At 36.6% G+C, this 21371-nt stretch overlaps 1 protein-coding gene across 6 annotated transcripts in view; it reads right to left on the bottom strand.

Moving 5' to 3' along the window:
- LOC149298836 (voltage-dependent calcium channel subunit alpha-2/delta-1-like) overlaps positions 1 to 21371 on the bottom strand; it is a 248142-nt gene that overhangs the window by 45715 nt on the left and 181056 nt on the right. For all 6 annotated transcript variants that reach the window (XM_089487142.1, XM_089487145.1, XM_089487147.1 and 3 more), the window contains exons 12-15: positions 18005 to 18109; positions 5493 to 5571; positions 3285 to 3334; positions 2370 to 2459 (exon numbers count right to left, since the gene is read on the bottom strand). In XM_089487142.1, coding sequence (XP_089343268.1) covers positions 2370 to 2459; positions 3285 to 3334; positions 5493 to 5571; positions 18005 to 18109 — 324 coding nt within the window. The remainder of the gene's footprint in view (positions 1 to 2369; positions 2460 to 3284; positions 3335 to 5492; positions 5572 to 18004; positions 18110 to 21371) is intronic.

The raw sequence follows: 21371 nt of genomic DNA, 5'->3' as shown, positions 1-21371 counted from the left end.
ATACAAATGATGATTACATTAATCACAATGTGTTTATCAAAACTATCAGAAGAGACTACTTTACCTTTGCTGTTTGAACATTATTAACAACAAGCATTAACAATAACAACCTGTATAGCATGCTATGGATATGCTAGCCTATATAGACAAATATTCACCCGATAACTAGAGATCATTCCATTCTATAAAATCATTTGATCCTCTCACAGGTAACCTGCAGTCCATACACAAGGTGAAATTCTATTCAGCCTTGAAAAGTCACCTTCACTTCTAAAGCATAATACAAACAGCAACATTCAACAAATAACACCCTGTGAATAGAACAGGACGTCCAGGGCTTAAAATGGGACTTTTTCTCGCTGACCCTGTTAACATATCGTAATGGGAAATCAGCTTCCGTTATTTAAAGATCAGGTGTGTGTGTTATAGTTTTGCTAATTATTTAAATATATATATATATATATATATATATATATATATATATATATATATATATATATATATATTAGAACAACCTTTAAAGAGTAAAGTTAAATGACTGCTTATGAAATTCCTGTATGCAATGGACTATTTTGTTGTATGATTCTTGTGTAAAAAAGCAGGTAGTGATCAATAGTTATTGTATATTAAATAAAGCAACATTTCATACCTAGGATAGCATTATTGCTAGCCTTTTCCCCTCATGTATCCTTTTACAATATTGTCCTCATTTCCCCACAGATGGAGTTTATTTAACTTATTTCTGTTTGTGATTACATCACTTACCATTTGTGAGAGCCATGGTGCCCGAATGTTTTTATTTAGAAAGCCGCAGTATTGACATTAGGGCTCTGTTGTGATTACTAAAATAACAATATTTGTCTTTATTTTTTTCACCATGTTTCATCCATTTAATAAGCATAACTCACTTGAAATGGTTTTTGAGTATGGCATAAAGATTAGGAACTCAGGCAAATGTTACACAGTTTGCATGACATATATGTAGACTAAAGACAGGGGATGTTACAGGCTAGAGTAATTAAGGCAATGGGGTAATTGCAGTTAGAGAGTTGTCCAAAAAATAACAAAACCTTTTGAGGCTATTAAGAGTTTGCATAATGTTTACTGAAGAATCAATCTAAACTTTACTAGTCAACCATATGATTAATACAATTTAATTTAATACAATTATCTCATTATTTTTTATGTCAAACTTGTGAGCTAGCAGTACAATATGAAGTGTGTCATTCCTGTGTATTATGATTTATTCATGTATTCAGGGGCATAAAACTTAGACAGGACTTTGCAAGATGCAACGGGCTACATACATGTACCAACCACAAGGTGGGGAGATCTGTGTTCTACCAGCACAAATATCAGACACTTGCTTCTTAACCCTGCTGAAAGGTTCCAAGAGCTGGACCACAACTGCATATCATAGCAATTATCTCTAAAGAGTAGGGATCTCTAAACAGTTGGCTTAGTCTGTCAATTCTAGTCTTGTCATACCCCTTGAATGTATGTATTGTAAGAAGCGCTGCGTAAATTGTTGGCGCTATATAAATAAAAGATAATAATAATAATAATAATAATAATAGAGGACATAGAAATATATTATAATCCATACATATGCCTCTGGATAGCCAGTTCTCAGAGGGATTACTTTATTCAGGCCAATCCAGCGCCCAGCAAAAATACACCACTGCTTCAAGCACTTTAATTCAATTGGTTGAGATGATCAATTATAATTTTGCTTGTGCCCTATTGTTCTTGAACGGTGTCCTTTATTTGTCTAAATAATCCACTTTTTATCCCTTATTTTCCAAATGTCGTCATTTGAAGTTTGTTGTATGCTTATAAGAAGGAAATAATCTGCAAATGGAAACAATATATCACTTTTACATCGGGAGCGGGAACCTGAGGTTTTGAAAATGTATTGGATGCTACATTGGACTGGTCATCTTTCAGACTTTGAATTTGCCCAGAAATAAGTTTATAACCATTTGAGGAGTGAGGGCGACATTTTGCTTGAATCATTACTCTCTTTACATAATCATTACATAAGTCTTTATCGAAGTCTATTTTTTTTTTTACATGTTTTGTGTTTATATGTTTTTATGTTTTTCAAGCTATAAGGCATGGCAACAAACTGAGCTAAATTTGTAAACAATCAAGGAAAACAAAGTATATTTTAGATCTATATGGAATATGCAATTAAGATTTATAAAGTACTTCTTCCTCCTGGATATATTGCAGAAGACAAAATAAGTTGTTGCATAATTCAAATAACACACTGAAGTTTCTTCTTACTAACTGCACATTAAACGTGTTTCTGGAGTAAGCGCCTCTGAAAAAGCCAGGTAATTAAATTTTCTGTTGAGTGTTCTTACCAGTGCATCCAGGTAAACATTAGTCCATTGTACTTGTTTTGCCTTTTCTCTGGCAAGAACCATTGGTCTTCCAAGGACATCTAAATATTCCTGTTACAAGAAAGAAAGCTTTTAAATGCTTGATATCTTTGATATATATGCCCTCAGTACCCCATGTCTGAATTATCTAGAACATCTGCTGTTTCTACTGAATAGGCTACATATCACGGTTTTATCCACAGGGGGCACCCCAACTTAAAAACAACCATACAGCCGCACACTGGGAACATTCATTTAATGTTCACTATTTTATATTGTTCTATATATAAGATGTAACCAATCTTTAAATGCGATACAGAATTATGTTGTTAAATAATACTTTTTCCATTCCAAAGCCACAAATATACAGTGGGATTTTAGTACATTATATGTCCATCAGGAAATAATTCTGTATTTTATTCCTGCATACCATGCGTATGAACAAACTCTATCAAAAACCTTTGTTAATTGTTTTGTCATTAAATAACATATTAGTGGTTCCATTAAAAAGTTGAGTTGACTCTTGAAGTCTTCCTTGTGTCAGATTGTTTATGTTACAGCAGCTGCTCACAATTAATATACCAAGTGGAACTTTGGGTCAAAACAGGCAGCTGTGTTTAAATCTTTGAAAATGTTATTTACACTCTAATAAGCCATTATATTAGACACACATGTGCACCTATCATTGCTTGTTACAAACACTATGTTCATCTGCTAAATATGAAAAACAGATAAAAAAGTAGATTCTAAATTCATTTTGTGATTCAACATAAGTAAAAGCATTTTGGATTACAATGAATGATATATTATTATAACAAGATTTTATTTAAATTGTTATATTATGCAAACAGTAATATTCTAGTTATGAGATTTCTGGAATTTACAAAAAATATGCACCTGTGTATTGATCCTGATTGCTCCAATAGATGGGATTTCATAGTAGTAACCTACAGAAAATGCAAAGGGAATTAAACACAATGAAAAAAAATGATATATTATTTCCACACCATTCTTTTGTACACCCAGCATGACTCTAGACAAAATTGTGTATTTTGCTTTTAATAGTTTGCTAAAATATCCTAATATTGAATATATTAATAGCATGAAGCTAACAGGCATCGTTCCAAATGCCAAGCAATCACAATGGAATATTCCACCACAAATGGACCTCTGGTTCTTAGTTACTATTGGGGCAAATCTGAAATAGATTTTCCTGCATGATTTGCAAGAACGGAGTCTGGAAAGTAAATAGGTTTAGAAAACGTAGGTTGCCCAAATAATTTATTTACCAGTAAATTACAAGCTCACAGAATGTCTGTCTACCATCCAGTGTCACACAGGAAAAATGTAACCAGCTTGACCCGCACTAGTGTATCTGCTTAGATCTGCAACAAGATATATTAGCAGATTCTAATTGGCTTGAGTCTCAACATCATTTGTAACATGATATTTCCCTATCAAAATACGTAATTTTCAAAAGGTATGCGCAAAGTAGCATAGGTCTGTGCTAACAGTGTTTATTTTACATGTTTAGACTTCAGTCCATTATTCAGGATTAACATAACTATACACCGATTCATTGTTGCCTGTCTAATGTTATGAAAGAGACCAATGATAAAGGAAAAGTGTGTAATTGAGTTCTTGTAAGAAAACTCAGTTTGGTCAAGTGGAGCCTTTTGCTGAAGACATTAATTACGTATTCCTATATGGACTATTTTTAAAAGTTATGTTTTATAGACATTTGAGGTTATGTGTATGGGATGATATAAATATATTAGTGTTTAATTGAGTGGTCTGCGGAGTGGCTGCGGAATCTGTCGGCGCTTTATAAATAAAGTATAATAATAATAATAATAATAATAATCAACTTATAGCCTCTGCATTTAGTTATATTGCCCTGTCCCTTTGATCCATCATAGTTTTTAGGCCATATTTTGAAGTATTTTTACATATGAAGTAGCTTCTCAGGGGCTTCTCAGACTTGAATAACTTGAGCTACATACAGGAACAGATGTCACATAATAAAACAAAGCAATTCCATTAAAAGTGGATCCATTTTACGTTCCTTTATCTTCCTATGATGTGCTTGGTCGTCTCTGCTTAATGTGATTTTGAGCCATACAGTTTCTGGGCCACTTCACAATAAAGGCTAAAAGATGCCACAAAACCCCTAAAGCAAAACCGCAATATTGTTTACAGATGATGGTGAATCCTGTAGCTGTACATTCTGCAGTTTGGAGATGTGCCACAAAACATAGGAAAATAATGTATGTGCTTAATATCAACTTTCAGAAATTTTTGGTTAGTTAGTTTGGCCACCAAGTACAAACATATCTGGCAATGAAAAGGTGCATGACATATGAGCTATATGTTTGAAATTAGAAACAAAATGTAAAATGTAACTATTTATATGCTTGGTTAGCAATGAACAGGTATCTACATTATAATGTATTTAGCTACTTTACCTAGTAAACCTTAGACAGGCTTTATATAAAAGACAAATGTATCCAACACTATTCCTCTCCAGATGTGGTAGAATCAAGCTGTTGGTACATACTAGAGAAATGTAGGATATAATCCACTATGATACATGGACATTTTGGACTAAAATCAGTTCAGTAATGCTCTTCGAGCAAGAAAAAAAATGAAGGTCACAAGAAGTCTATTATCTATCTTTCATCTTGAGTGCAGACGAGAGCAGGTATTAATAATTCACTGCTATTCTGGGCTTAGTTGTGTGTACATGGAGACAGTAGTCTTCTTACCTTCCCCCTTCTACATGAGCAAAAGCAGACAAGGTCCAATAGGCCTCGACCCTACTAAATTACTACTTTGTAAATAGAAATGTTGCTCATTAACCTATCATAAGTCTGTTACCAAAAAGACACAGATATTTAACTATTGGCTTAGCGCTCTCAGACTCCTGTTTCTACGAATGCCTCTATGGATGATGAAAAGATCCAAATCTACATACATACATTTCAGTGTTATGTTTAACCCTTTACACACTTATGTTCTACCAAGAATTTTCACATGAATGAGCTCCCAACTAAAATATCAAACGTTAATTATATTAATTATAACCATTATGGTATGCATACATACCCTTGTTTTGACAAGCCATCCACTGAATGGGTCCCTTGTCATAATTATGTTGTCCAACGGAAAAGGTAAATACTCGAACCTAAGAGAAAAAAAGGATATATTGTAAGCAATTTTACAGTCTAACACAATATATTAAACAATAAATCAGATATGCGAATACGATGTGAATAATAGCATGATTTTAAACTTCTTATCGTTTAATTATTGTTAATATGACATTTAATTCAAAAGTTGTCGTATGAGATAGAGCTCTCTAGCTAGTGTGGAAAATATGAAACACTACATGGATATTTAAATCTCCTGCCAACTTGGCAAAGTGGCTGACAAAATGGCAAACCAGGGTCACAACCGTGAAATCCGTATTGTTTACATTTACGCGGTACTAATGATATTCCTGATAAAAGCATTTACTTTTCCCACTAACAATGGAACAAAGTTCACTAAACTTTTCGCTAGGCAATCTGTTATATGCCAGTTAAGACTAAACCTTTCATCCCAAACCTTACTGCATTCCACAATGGACTGTAGAAAATGCAGATGCTTATTTAGCAGCAAAAACTGACTTACCTTTTGAATGATATATACATACATATATGTACTCATGCCCACGCCTGGGCTTAAAGATGCCATCCCTTCTTTGATGATAGGACTTGGCATTTCAAAAGTGCTTTACATTGTGTCACTACCAGCTTGCTCACATAAGAGTGTTTTTACTTATCATATGTAATAGTAACACAACAGTATCCAGCTGTTAGAAGGTCTAATGTACATATATACGCTGTGCTTAACAACAAGCAGAACCATAAAGAAATATTAGTTTCCGTTTTTCCTTTTAAATGTTACAATATTTATGATGGGAGGCATGGTCAACAGAAAAAAAAAAAGTTTTAACAGATGTTGTTAAAGGATTCAAAATGCTGTGAACAATGGCAACAGCTATGAAAGTGTCAAACGGCATGATGTCTTTACATCAGATTAGTTCAATGGCTGACAAAATGGTTCTCGTCAGCTATTAATGTCATATCGTTCCTTGTGTGTAACAAACGGTATAATAAAACCAGGTCTCACTCAAAGTCCGCACATATCCTGAACTATACGACACTACACAAGGTTTTCTAAGTTTTTAAAACTCCACATCACTTGATTTCCCTTTTGGCATCAACACAAAGTAACAATAGGTGTCTATAAAGCATGCATTGCATGAGGTCATTAGCGCTGTAGCCGGTGCAAGATATGGCCCGTGTACTTCCTTCCTAAACTTTAATATCCTTTTTATAAGACCTTGTGCATCATTCAAATAAACCGGCACAGTGGTCTGGGAAGCTATTAAAGATGCTGTTCCACTTTAGCAAAACAACCATTGCGCTCTCTAGCTTATTAAGCAAAGAAACATTAGCAGATCTGTCATTTTTATTCCTTCCTATGAAAGCTTATTCACAAAACCACCACAGAAATGTTTGAGCAGCTTTTTGGCTTCTATGGCAACAACTAAATCTGCAAAATGTTACATGATTAAAATAATTTTAAGAAACAGTATAAGTGACTTTTATTATTCCCAGAGACATTTTCTCAACGTATCTAACAGTTTGTGAACGTACAAATTACACATACCAGCTCGAAACCATTATGCTTAGACACAGTTTTGTTATATTGGTAAAAAAATTAAAACGATCACGTATTTGATGTCTGCATGCCTTTTCCAACCAAGAAAAAAATCATAAAAATGGTATGCTCTTCTTTTAAATAATGTGATATTATTAGATATGGATAGGTTCGAGCCACTAACATCTCAGAAGGAGTTCTGCTCTCAAACCTTGACTTACACGGGGTCACAAAAACAAGGGCACTTTTTAAATTGTCTCTGATCACCTCTAATGATAACAGAGTGGAAACAAGTCATTTGAAGTGTATTAGGCAAAACAGAACAGAGTGGAAAATGCAAAATGCTAACAGATCTGAATCAAGCAGCCTTATGACCTCAGTCAGAGAACCATTGACATCTCTTGAGAAACACCAGACACGCAAGTTGCTTTTACATGTCCTCATTCTAGAGGTTTCAAGAGAGTATTAAAAAGAAATAAAGCATGTATTAATGTAATGTAAAGGAGGTCACCAACATATTCAAACATTTACACATCAAATTCCATAAGTAATACTTTTAATAAAAATAATGGGAAGAAACAACTCTGCTTATTATCTGGATTAGTACTACTGATGTCAAATTACTTTTGACAAATGAGTACTTTAGAGTATCCCTTTACAATTAGTGTAAAACAGCTGCAATATGTATATTTTAATACCACTGAACCGTGTTCCTGTACTGCTGCACAGACTTAACATTTGCACTAAACCCACTATGACATACAATTTAAGGAATCTTTATATTGGGCTATAAAATAAAAATAAAAATTGTGCCTTATACTTTGTGTTGGACATAATAGGAACACCATTGTAAAAAGAGAATCTTCCTTTTCCAAACCTTTAATCTAAAACAAATGTGCTATTACCCAGCTGGCATATACACTGTAACTACCGATTCCATTAAAATGCATTTATTACATAAAATAGGTTTCAATTTGTCTTTGTGAGGACAGCCTTACAAAAAATTATCCCCCCCCCCAAAATAACATATGGTCTTCAGGTTTGAGAATGAAAATACGCTGTTCTTGTCAACCTGGAAATAGAGGCTGATAACAGTAGGGATGTGTAACAAGTAGCATACAAAAAGTATATGAGATGCTCACTAAAAACAGACAGCCGTTTTAGAGCCTGCCTTATGGTGTGTCTCAAAGTATAGCTCTTTTGTGCCATTACAGAGAAAAAATCTCCATCTATGTATCAGTCTGATCCCATCCAAATGGGCAGTACACAACCTAAATTAGAAGCAAATGTCCTCTCCACTGGGGAACCAACAACCCCAGACAGGGGCAGACTGGGCCGGGGGGCAGGGGGGCAATTGGCCCCCAGGCGGCCCTGAATCTACATTAAACGGCCGCGCGGCTGCCCATTTAAGTGGCCACGCCAGGGCCGTCTTTAATTCCCGCAGCATCCGCGGTGGGCCAGCCAAACTGGCCGGCACACCGAGAGTTTGGCCGGCCCACCGAGATGCCATTGCAGCCGATGTGGCTGTGACTCTTAAAGCGGCCGTAAGACACGCTGGACGCTTTAAATCATTAAGCGGCCAGCGTGCCTGCACAGTGCCGCCCAGTGTCCTGTTCCGTGTGACTCCGCCCCCTTGAGCGGCATGCCACATCATCAATGTTATGGGCCGCTCAAGGGGTGGAGTCACACGGAACAGTTCCTCGTGACAGCTAGAAGAGCACGTTGGAGGACAGCAGCAGTGAAGGATGGCAGCAAAAACGTAAGTATAAAAAAAATAAAAAAAAAATAGTTGGGGTAATAGGCGAAAGGGGAGCCATATTCAAAGGGGGGGCTGTATTGGAACAACAATTAAATGCAAAATGGGGGTGGCTAGGGGGTATAAGTACATAACAGGGTGGTTGGGGCACCACATAAATCAATACACAAAGGTGGGGGGGTGGTTGGGTTCAATATACATGGGTCAGTCATTGACAATGCAAAGGGGGGCATCAATACACAAGGGAGGGGGCTGGCTGGGGACATCACATAAATCAATACACAAGGGTGTTGAGGCATAATGTACAAAGGGGGCTGGCTGGGGGCACAAATCCACATGGGGCAATACACAAGGGTGTGGGGGGAAATACATTTAAACCAAAGGGGGGGGGTGGCTGGGGCATCAATACACAAGGCCGGAAAACAAACAAACAGCAAACCAGTGTGGAAAGCATTTTGGATGTGGGTGTCTGTGTCGCAGAGCCTGTCCTGGTGTGTGTGTTTGAGTGTAGGTGTGGCAGAGCCTGTCCTGGTGTGTGTGTTGTCACGGAGCTGGCTAGTCCGACCGACTACCTCCGCTGTCTTGTGCTCCCTTAGCCTGGGACAACACACTTTCCCCGGTTCCCCAGTCACTAGCCGAGACTCAGTGTAGGGTAAAACCAAACGAAGACTCCTTTATTTTAGACACACAGAGCTGGATATATCCAGCAAAACACACATTAACATAAAACAAGATATTGGGACACAAACCGCCCCCTTAATCTGCCTCTCAGAGACAACAGGGGCAGTAAAGGGATTAACAATACAATAGGGGGGGAGACTGATTTATACAACATTAAACATCAAAGAATGGTGGTCACTCCCTGGTGGCAGATCCTGGCTGTCTGCCGAAGATAATCCCCTCAGCCAGTGATGAGATGATACTGCTGGGGGTAGCCACAGAAGTCTTTACAAACCCAGGGCCCATAGTCAATAGGGAGGAGGCTGGCAGTCAGGCTTCTCCAGTGGCCCCAGTGATGGAGGCTTCCGTCACATGTGTGTTTGGATATTAATGTGGCAGAGCCTGTCCTGGTGTCTGTGTGTTTGGCTGTCTGTGTGGCAGAGCCTGTCCTGGTGTGTGTTTGTGTGTGTGTGTGTTTGGGTCTCGGTGTGGCAGAGCCTGTCCTGGTGTGTGTTTGGGTGTTGATGTGGCAGAGCCTGTCCTGGTGTCTGTGTGTTTGGCTGTCTGTTTGGCAGGGCCTGTCATGGTGTGTTTGGGTGTCAGTGTGGCAGAGCCTGTCCTGGTGTGTGTTTGGGTGTCGGTGTGGCAGAGCCTGTCCTGGTGTGTGTGTGTTTGGGTGTCAGTGTTGCAGAGCTTGTACTGGTGTGTGTGTGTTTGGGTGTTGCAGGGCGTATACTGGTGTCAAGGCTGGGCTGTTTGGGGACAAAGTTGCTCACTCTGGACTGTGCATCCTGTGATCTATGCCTGTAATTTAGGGGGTTTTATCTATACCTTTAATGCTTAGTTGTTATGTGATTTCCAATTGATCTGCACCTGCAAAGCTGGGTTTGTGTGTTATTCTGTTGATCTGTATCTGCTATGCTATGTTTCCATACATTATTTATGTATACCTGCAAATACAGGGTTTGTATTTCTTATTCAGTTGATCTATACATGCACGTGCTCTTTACATGTGTTGTTTATTTGAGCTATACCTGAACTACAGGGAGTAAGTAAAACAGAGGTGTGGCTTAGTGAATGAGGGACAAAGGGACTCTGGGGATGATTACAGGCAGGGGCCCAAGGAAATGCCTAGGGTCCAATTTTTCCATATTTAAATTTTATTTTGTTACAAAGATTAGCTGTTTTTTAATGTATTAAACATAATTTTTTTACTCCCAGTCCCATCACATTACATCAATATGCGTTAGAAAATCAGGAAAAGATGGGCATGGATGGTGTGCTGATTCGGTGGCGCAACAGGCCACTTGAATAGACTTGCTCCCCAGGCCCTAGGCTGCCAGCCCTCCCCTGACCCCAGACATACATTTCAGTCTTCCTTGGCCTTGTAAAAGATATCCCCGAAGAGTGAAATGCCATACAAAAAGTGTATGAGATGCGCACCAAGAACAGACAGCCCCTTTGTAGCCTGCTTGGGAGCATCTAAAATGTTAGTTCTCTGTATGGCAAGCAGCCCTACACCTGTTTAACTACTTGAACTCATTCAAGTCTCCACATCTAGTAGGTAGACAATTTACCTTATTTATTAAGCTACACTGTCTTAATTATCACACGATAAATATTTTCAAACATATGCAATTCTTCTAAAGCCCCGGTAGTCCCATTTAAGCATGTGGTCAATAAGTACAGCGTACTGCCTCTTTTAATATATTGAAACTGTATGGTATATCTGTTAGTGCTCAATAAATGAAGAGTCAATAGGCATTCTTTGATATTCAATACACAGTGAAACATGTAAATAATCACATTATTGCCCTATTGTAAGTGCAATTCTCAAAACTCATAATGACATGTGGAATACCAAAATTAAATAATGTAGAATGAAATTGTAAAACATGGTGTTAATTATGGAATTGACAAATCTTGTTCACTTAATACTATAAGCATGGCTACTGCTTAAAATATAGTTTCCCTTATCAAGCAAGTGACATGTTTATTTTACAAAAAAATCTTTATTAGTGTCAATGTTGTGCTATTTTAAGGCTTACCATAAGAAAGTCAGACTTGACCTTCAGCAGTTATTGAACTCTGGCACGAAGTCACATGCTTTGCTTGAATACACAATACTTTTCTATTTCAAATTTTGGCACAAATAAAGGACATCAGTATGTTATATTACAGGAAATATTAATCTTTAGATTGGATGGCTCTGGGACAAAATTGTATTTGCTGACAATGACATCTAAAGCTTTCCAAAAGCTATTATACGGCATATTTATTAAATTCATAGGATCCAGGATTTCTGGTAATAAAGCCAGACATTTAATTGTATGAGTGTGCATTTTTAATATATATTTAAATGTAATGTGGTATTTATTAAGGTAGAAGCCGTTTAGCATAGAAGTATACTATTTATTTTTGTGACAAAATAGAATATGTTTTTGGTAGAATTTACATTGTAAATTTTCGGATGCTCAAGGTTGGACATTCAAAAAAAACACAAAAAAAAACAAAAAGAAGTTGGCGCCATTTTTCCTAATCAACTTTGACAATAAATAAATCAAAATTGCAAAAAAGTTCCGCATCTAATTAATAGAGCCTCTGGGTTCTATTCACTAAGTTGAGAGCTTGCCTGAAAGTTGTTGTTTCACTTATTTTTACTATACAGGTCTATCATGATTCTCCTGCAAAGACCGAGCTGAGCCTGCATAATGTAGAATTCAGCTGGTAAGATCATTTTCATGAAATCTCACTGATTTATGTATGGTTTATACAGGGGAATCTTTGTTCTATTTGAAGGAGAAGCTCAGTGGGGTCGACCCTACGTAATGCATAATAAAGTTGGAACTATCTTGCAAAAAAAAAAGCGATCTACGTTGAGCTTCCCGTCTATGCAGTGCAACAATTAACACTACATTCATTACTATACACACTATTCTTTAAAACATTTTCTATATAATAGCCATGTCGATGAAATCTAGTAGACATCAGGTTTTAAAAATTGTTCATCTACTAAATCAGAAAATAAATGCTAGACTTAAGAGGAGAAAGGATGCTGACTATTAAGAGGTATTATGGCTAGAACATTTAAATACGATGGCTGGAATATCATTGCAATTCCATACATCATGCATTATAAAAAAAAATGTACTCATACATCAGGACAACAATTATTTTTTAGTGGATATTTTCATCTTTATGGGTTGCCAATATTGACCTCTCATCCAATAATAAACTACACTAAGTGTTTAAGAATGTAGAAAAGTTTTGTTATCCATTATATCCATACTTCCCAAGTGCTCCTCTTTGGACCCAAATCTCTTCATCCCTCTCTTTTCCGTGAGCTCAGAATGTTTGGTGGGTAACATTATCACAGTGTTCCACGACTAACAGTAATGTGTATAAACAGCAGTAAATATGTTTGCAAAACATAAACATTCTTCTTTTACTTACTTGTATATAATTAAATCTCCTGCTTGCTTTACTTATGGGTACAAAAAAAACAAAGGGATCGATCCAGCATTTGAAAAAAAAAACCTTCCAGCTTTATTTTACTTAATGATTAAAAAGCATAGTTACTTATGGGTCCCTGAAATCATTTTAATTCAGAGCCCCAAAAACCTAGAACCATGCCTTTGAAGAGTTATAAATTCATCATATAATGCAGATATCATTTAATATTCATGTTCCAATAAAGCTGTATTAACATGTTCATTGAATATAAAGTGTTAAATTGTACATACAATTCTGACATTTTTTTTTATTTATATTTACTTTTTTGGGGGGGGGGGACTGGATTTAAAAGTAAATAAATCAACATATAATCTCCAGCATCCTAAGCAAAAACAGAAAATACAATTCATCCAAAACAAAAGTCATTTTTGATGATAATGCAATTATAATTGTATTATTATTTGTTTGGAATTAACCCGAGACACCTATGGAGGAATAAATCCCAGCATTCATCCTCACGAGGTTTAATGGACATTGCATATGATCGATAGTCCTACCGCCCCACATCCGTCTGCCTGCATGATATTATCCTGCATAATTTCCTTTCTTTTCCAAGTTCCCCACCAGCAGCATGTGTTTGGAGACTCCATGTAAAAGATTTGGACATTTTTCACACGGTTAATGTTGATTAATGAGTAGCATTATTCTGTAACACATTCAGGCTGCTCCTTTCATTTAGCCAGTCATTTCTATATCCATACAGATCTCACCGTTATTATGTATTATGTATTCCTTAGAATGCCCAATAGCGATCAGAGCCACAGAGGGTTTTGGTTGTTTAGATGTAAAAATAAACTTATTGGAAAACCGTAACTTAGTCGAAATTTAAGTTTAAAAATGTATGCACAACAAAGAACAAGTAATAACAATATGTTTTACTTTTATAGAAACAAATAATATATTTGTTATAAACAAATTGCTATATTGTCACTTAGAAATGACAATCAATTATCAGCCAACGTTCGTTTGGGAACCTAAAAACATGTTATAATATGAACACATTTAATAATAAGCGATTCTATTTTCTTTTGGAAAAGTAAGGTGTTGCATATAATGTTCCTTACTGCCACCTTGTGGCAGCTAAGCACATTTATTATCAGTGTCACTATAGTATTCTAATAGTATTATTTTATAGTACGCTAATTAAACCTATGTAATATTGTTTACCAATACAAAATAAGCTCTAAATATGAACTTTTATTTTTCTTCATACATTGTCACAATTTTGTTTTGTTTTGTGTATTAGCAACGTTATACACATTTGTCTAAATGTTTTTGTGCGGTCTTGCACTGGGTCACTCTACTTTATTTAACAAACCAATGGGCACCCATAAAGCAATAAACAAGCTAACTATACCAAGGGAAATTATTTATGTAATATATATATATATATATATATATATATATATATATATATATACGATGTCACAAAATAGAGTATTGCAGAGTATGCGGTGATACCTTTTTTAATGGACTAACATAATATTAAAAAGACAAGCTTTCGAGAGTTATCCTCCCTTCATCAGGTCTGAAGCAATACTAATCAACATGATAGAGGTTACAACTTAAAACAAGTGATGGTATAGGGGGGGGGTGAGTGGGGTGTCGTAAATAATAGGTCTGGAGGTGAGAAATGCAGAGAGGTAGAGAGATAACCCAGGGACAGAACAAATAAACTTAGGGAAACCAATAACCACAGTAAAACATCAAAGATAACAGCAATTAGACATTGGATGACTAGATGAAGTTCATATGAAGTTCTGGTAGTGTGTAAGGAAACCAGAATCCACATTAAGTCCCTCTTTTATGGTGTTAAAATGTGTAATCATTTTCATCTCAAATGTTTTTCTTTCCTGAGAGTCTCTGAAATTTCCTTTGAGTACTTTAATTTTTAGGTTTTGGATGGAGTGATTGTTCTGTGTGAAATGATGTCCTACCGGGGTGCAATATTTTTCTTCCTCATGGTTTTTGATGGAGCTTCGGTGCAGGTTCATTCTAAGGTGCAGCTTAAGCCCAGTTTCTCCAATGTAGCACCCTTTGTCACATGCAGAACATTGTATCATGTACACCACGTTTGCCGATGTACATGAGTAAGAATATTTGATGCTGTATGTTTTGTTGTTGTGACTGGCTGTGTTGCTGTCACATATATGTTGGCAAAGTTTGCAGCGGGATTTGTTGCATGGTACAGTGCCATTCTGTGTATGCTCCTGTTCTGGGGCCAGTGTGCTGCGCACTAATCTTTTCCTCAGGTTTGGTGGTTGTTTGAATGCCAGTATTGGGGGCTGAGGGAATATTTTTTTCAGTATGGGGTCTTCTGAGAATATCGGCTGTAGGTCTTTAATAATTTTGCGGATTTCCTCAAGAGTTGGGTTGTAGGTAACTACCAGAGGGATCCTGCTTGTGTTATCCTTTTTTTGTATTCTAGAAGCCTTTCCCGTGGTGTCCTTACAGCAGATTTAATTTTTTTGGATATAGTTTTTTCCTTGTAGCCCTTCTTCTGAAATGACTCTGCCAGCGCGCCCAGGTGTTTGTCTCGGTCCTGAGTGTCAGAGCAGATACGGTGGTATCTTATGGCTTGGCTGTAAATGACACCTTGTTTAGTGTGTTTGGGATGAAAGCTTGAATTGTGAAGGTAGCTGTACCTGTCTGTGGGTTTTCTATACACGGAAGATTGAAGAAAGCCGGAGGTGACGGTGATGGCGCAGTCCAGGAAGCTCACACTGTGTTTTGAGAATAGTGAAACCATCGCCAAGCTCATAGAATTTATACTGACACACAACTATTTCAAGTTCTATGACACTAACTACCTACAAATGACCGGGACAGCCATGGGCACCAAAATGTCACCGCAATATGCCAACCTTTTCATGGCTGACTTGGAACAGAGATTCCTAGCCACTCACCCCCACAAACCGCATAATTATTACCGTTACATCGACGACATCTTCATAATATGGACAGAAGGAGAAGAAAACCTTTTACAGCCAAGCCATAAGATACCACCGTATCTGCTCTGACACTCAGGACCGAGACAAACACCTGGGCGCGCTGGCAGAGTCATTTCAGAAGAAGGGCTACAAGGAAAAAACTATATCCAAAAAAATTAAATCTGCTGTAAGGACACCACGGGAAAGGCTTCTAGAATACAAAAAAAAGGATAACACAAGCAGGATCCCTCTGGTAGTTACCTACAACCCAACTCTTGAGGAAATCCGCAAAATTATTAAAGACCTACAGCCGATACTCTCAGAAGACCCCATACTGAAAAAATATTCCCTCAGCCCCCAATACTGGCATTCAAACAACCACCAAACCTGAGGAAAAGATTAGTGCGCAGCACACTGGCCCCAGAACAGGAGCATACACAGAATGGCACTGTACCATGCAACAAATCCCGCTGCAAACTTTGCCAACATATATGTGACAGCAACACAGCCAGTCACAACAACAAAACATACAGCATCAAATATTCTTACTCATGTACATCGGCAAACGTGGTGTACATGATACAATGTTCTGCATGTGACAAAGGGTGCTACATTGGAGAAACTGGGCTTAAGCTGCACCTTAGAATGAACCTGCACCGAAGCTCCATCAAAAACCATGAGGAAGAAAAATATTGCACCACGGTAGGACATCATTTCACACAGAACAATCACTCCATCCAAAACCTAAAAATTAAAGTACTCAAAGGAAATTTCAGAGACTCTCAGGAAAGAAAAACATTTGAGATGAAAATGATTACACATTTTAACACCATAAAAGAGGGACTTAATGTGGATTCTGGTTTCCTTACACACTACCAGAACTTCATATGAACTTCATCTAGTCATCCAATGTCTAATTGCTGTTATCTTTGATGTTTTACTGTGGTTATTGGTTCCCTAAGTTTATTTGTTCTGTCCCTGGGTTATCTCTCTACCTCTCTGCATTTCTCTCCTCCAGACCTATTATTTACGACACCCCACTCAACCTCCCCCCCTTCTCTTATACCATCACTTGTTTTAAGTTGTAACCTCTATCATGTTGATTAGTATTGCTTCAGACCTGATGAAGGGAGGATAACTCTCGAAAGCTTGTCTTTTTAATATTATGTTAGTCCAATAAAAAAGGTATCACCGCAATACTCTATTTTTTGACATTGTGTCTACTGGACTAATACGGCTTCACCCTTTTACATTACATATATATATATATATATATATATATATATATATATATATATATATATATATATATATATATATAAAGCATAAGTAGGGAGGAGGCAGGGAATAATCCTTTGATTTTCCACTACAACAAGTGAGTGAACTGGACAAATATATATATATATATATATATATATATATATATGTGTACAGAGAGAGAGATTGATTATAATAAAACTACAGATTAGAACAAATATTCCAGTTCCAGACATCTGGATAGAAAACTTCTGTTCAGACAGTGTCAAAATAAAATGGTAATTAATTTTATAACACCACCGCATTCCAGGAGCATATGGCTGGGTAGTCCCTGCTGAGTCCACACTCAATCACACAACAGGAATGACTATACTGATGCCTCCATAATAAGCATTTGCTGTAATGTTCTGTAACTAAGTTAAGTAATATATTACAAATGTTCTCGGAACCGATATAAAACTTTACCGTTGACTGCTGGTGTATTTGTACCCTTTGCTTACATGATTTCTGCTTTTTATTAAGCTTATATGCCTAAAATACAAGCTATGGATATCCAGGATGACATGCCTGCGAGTTTTCAAATGTAGTGCTATGCTATAAATATATATTGCGGCAATACCTTTTTCATTGCACAAACATTTAGTTTTAAGGCCTTTTGTCAAGTCTAAAACAAAACTACACACAATCGTATTTAATACAATATATTGGTTCACATATTATTAACGTAACCACTACTTATAGTAAATAGACTTTAGTATTATCAAGTTTAGAATGTGTAAACTAAATCTACTTACGGTTTTATTCTTGTTGTACATTTCAAATGTTTCTTTTGCTTTATCTTCACCACCATCAGTGAATAACATAATGATCTTGTTACAGTTGGCTCGGGACACATTAGTCTGAAGAACGAATAAATAATTGTTTATTAAAAAATAAACACCTTAAATAAGTTTAAACATAATTTGAATACATTCAAAACTGGGTGTGCATAGTGCACATATATCATTGTATGCTAAGGGTACATATGTATCGTGTGAACTATGAATCATACAAGTTAACCTCTGTACCTATATACGTTTAAATATTACAATACTAAAAGGGAGATCTGTACTAGGATGAGTAGCTCTGCTGTTTAGGCCTTCCTTGCCAAGAATTCGCTAGGCAGTCAAGTAATTATAGCTCTCATTCACCCAGTCGCTTGCCGAGACACAGTGTAGGGTGAGAAACAGACTCTTGTTTATTATTTATTGTATTTATACACACAGAACTACGTAAAATACAATATCCTCAACCCTCCCATTCGTGTCCAGCCAATGGTAAACATTACGGCCGTCTGCCTGGCACCCTTCCCCATGGCACCCTGCCGTGAAATGTCCCGGTGTACAGAAAACAGGGTTCCCCAGGCCTCATTAATAGGGAGAATTAACTAACCGACCGGGAAAAGTTCCTATGTCCTTGACAGTTTCGTCGAGTTTCTTGGTTTGTCCCAGTCAGACGCATCGAGCCCACATAGCGAGTCAGTCTGGAAAAGTCTGGATTGGGCAGACCAGACTGCGCTTCCGGGTCACCCTGTGCCCCCTATATGCATAAGAGGGGACTAGGAAGCTGAGAAAGGAGATGAATATGCCATGGCCTCCCTCCCAGATTCAAATTGTACAGGGGACTTGTTAATTACCATTTATGACAAGCGACTAGAATCTGGTTGGGAATATATGTTTATCTTCAGAAGCAATTTCATCTGGTGCTTACAGGTAGTCTGGAATTTTAAGTGGGTCTGATTTAAAGCAAAACTGAGGTTACTACAGTTTGTGCATGGGCTATTATTATGGGTTAGGTTTGCTGCAAAAGAGTTCTTAAATACCGTATTTGCTCGATTATAAAACGAGGTTTTTTTCAGAGCAAATGCTCTGAAAAATACCTCTTGTCTTGTAATCGAGGTCGTCTTCTAATCAGACCTCAAGTTTCAGAGTGGGTAGGTAAGTGTCTGGGTGGGTAGGTAAGTGTCTCAGTGGCTAGGTAAGTGTCTGGGTGGGTAGGTAAGTGTCTGGGTGGGTAGGTACGTGTCTGGGTGGGTAGGTAAGTGTCTGGGTGGGTATATTAGTGTCTGCGTATGTAAGTGTCCCCCTATATGCCACTCTGTCCCATGATATGCCTTTTAACCCCCTTATATGCCAGAGTGGCATATAGGGGTATAAGGCATTTCTGGAGGCAGAGTGGTATATATTGGGTTAAAAGGCATAACATGGGGCAGAGTGGCATATAGGAGGGTAAAAGGCATGCCTGGGGGTAGATGTGCATAACTGGTGGCAGATATGCATAATTGGGGGCAGATGAGGATTACTGGGGGCAAATGTGTATAACTGGGGGCAAATGAGCATAACTGGGCGCAGGTTGGTAAATAAAAGGAAATTAAAAACAAAAAAATAGTTTACATGAATTAATATTTACTGGTAAAACTTTTTTCCTATAGGGTCGTCTTATAATCAGGCTTTTTCTTTTTTTTCCCTAAATTAATATTCAGATTTTGGGGGGTCGTCTTATAATTGAGCAAATACGGTATTTTTCTTTGACCTTCTTGTTCTGATTTGCACCTGTGTGTGGTTTTGTTTTTTCCCCCTCAAGTACTATATATATCCCTGGGACAATGTTTTAAACGAACGCATTATTCTAAATGTTCAGGAATTTTAAGTGGGGTTGGAACACAGTAAGAAGTTTTAACAAAACAAAAAAGTACTGCTTAGTAATTGTTTTCTTATTTTACTTCTTAAGCTTTTTATGAGTATATATATTTTTTTTTAATTTATTTTATGGATGTTACACAAACATACTGAAGCTGAATTTGTAATGCAGAATTTGTTCAAACGTGATTTTGCCCTTTCCCGTATAGTGTATTTACACAAATTATATATTCTTGTTTTTCAATGGCTTTCTTATATCATTTTTGTATGGATATTCCATCATTTAGTATAAATTATATATATATATAAAAAAAAAAATTATTTAGATTTAATTCACAGGTTATGTGTCACTATGTGGGGTTTTATTTTTGAAAGGGCCAAAATGCTCCCCTACATACTAAGCTACTTTTTATTTGTATTACCTGTTAAAACTTTTGGAAGTTTTTTTTCCCATTTTAAATTTCTATTGGAAGGGTTACAATGAGTTTTAGCATATTTTTTAAAGTTTTTATTATTATTTATTTTCTTTGATCAGAGATCCCCTGCATCTTCAGACATCAAGGACGTCTTGCGTAACTAAATTCTATGCTTTATTACATCATAGTAGCATCAATTTAATCTGTATATTTATTTTCAATTTAATTGCTTTTTATTTACTTTTTTACTACTTTTAAGCAGGAGAAACATTTTGTTTCTCCCTTTTCTCACTTTGATGCCCACTATAGCAGACTACAATGTAGTAGATCAATAGTATGTGTGATACTGTGATTTTTTCAGTTTTTTGGCGGTGTAAGCATTCACAACATCAGCACAGATGAGAACACCTCTTTAAGCATTTTGCCAGCATTAAAGTGTTACCAGCACTTGTTCCAAGTGGAATTATAACAATAAATACCGATAAGAATAATAATCTGTCTTCAGATCCAATCTCCTGTTTGCCCTCATAGGGGCTCATGTCCTAAAGTATAAAACAAATGTACATTTTTTTCTAATATATTTGCAATTTTCTGAACAAAATTTAAGTAATATAAGTATATTTTTTTGCCTTCAATCCAAATAATGGTCTGATATTATCCAAAATAAACAAGGTGGAAATTAAATTACAGAATAGTATAGATGACAATCAAAATATATTAAATAGTCATCACGGATTATAATTTAGATTATTTAATTTATATTAACACAGATCATCTGGAATCTTTTACTTGATCTCTTAAAATCTTATAAATATTTAATACAATTATGTCCATTTTGAAAATTTCAATTATCTTCCTATCTGTTCTCTCAGTGTGCTTGTTTTATAGTTTAATGAAATATGATATTTCTCATTCACACTGCAGATGTCCTGGAAGGATCTATACGGCGTCAAATTATCAATTATTTAGTCTCGCATTGCTGGCTCCAGCAAAGATTGATTATCTGAAATTCACTGGAGCTGATAACTCTTCATATTATAATTTCCCCAGATGCATCAGATCCACAG

Source organism: Sceloporus occidentalis, unplaced genomic scaffold, assembly GCF_023333645.1.
Source record: "Sceloporus occidentalis isolate IW3139 unplaced genomic scaffold, rSceOcc1.0.p SCAF_31, whole genome shotgun sequence".
Taxonomy (NCBI): domain Eukaryota; kingdom Metazoa; phylum Chordata; class Lepidosauria; order Squamata; family Phrynosomatidae; genus Sceloporus; species Sceloporus occidentalis.
Note: the sequence above shows the minus strand (reverse complement) of the source record. Positions and strands in the feature narration are given on the sequence as shown.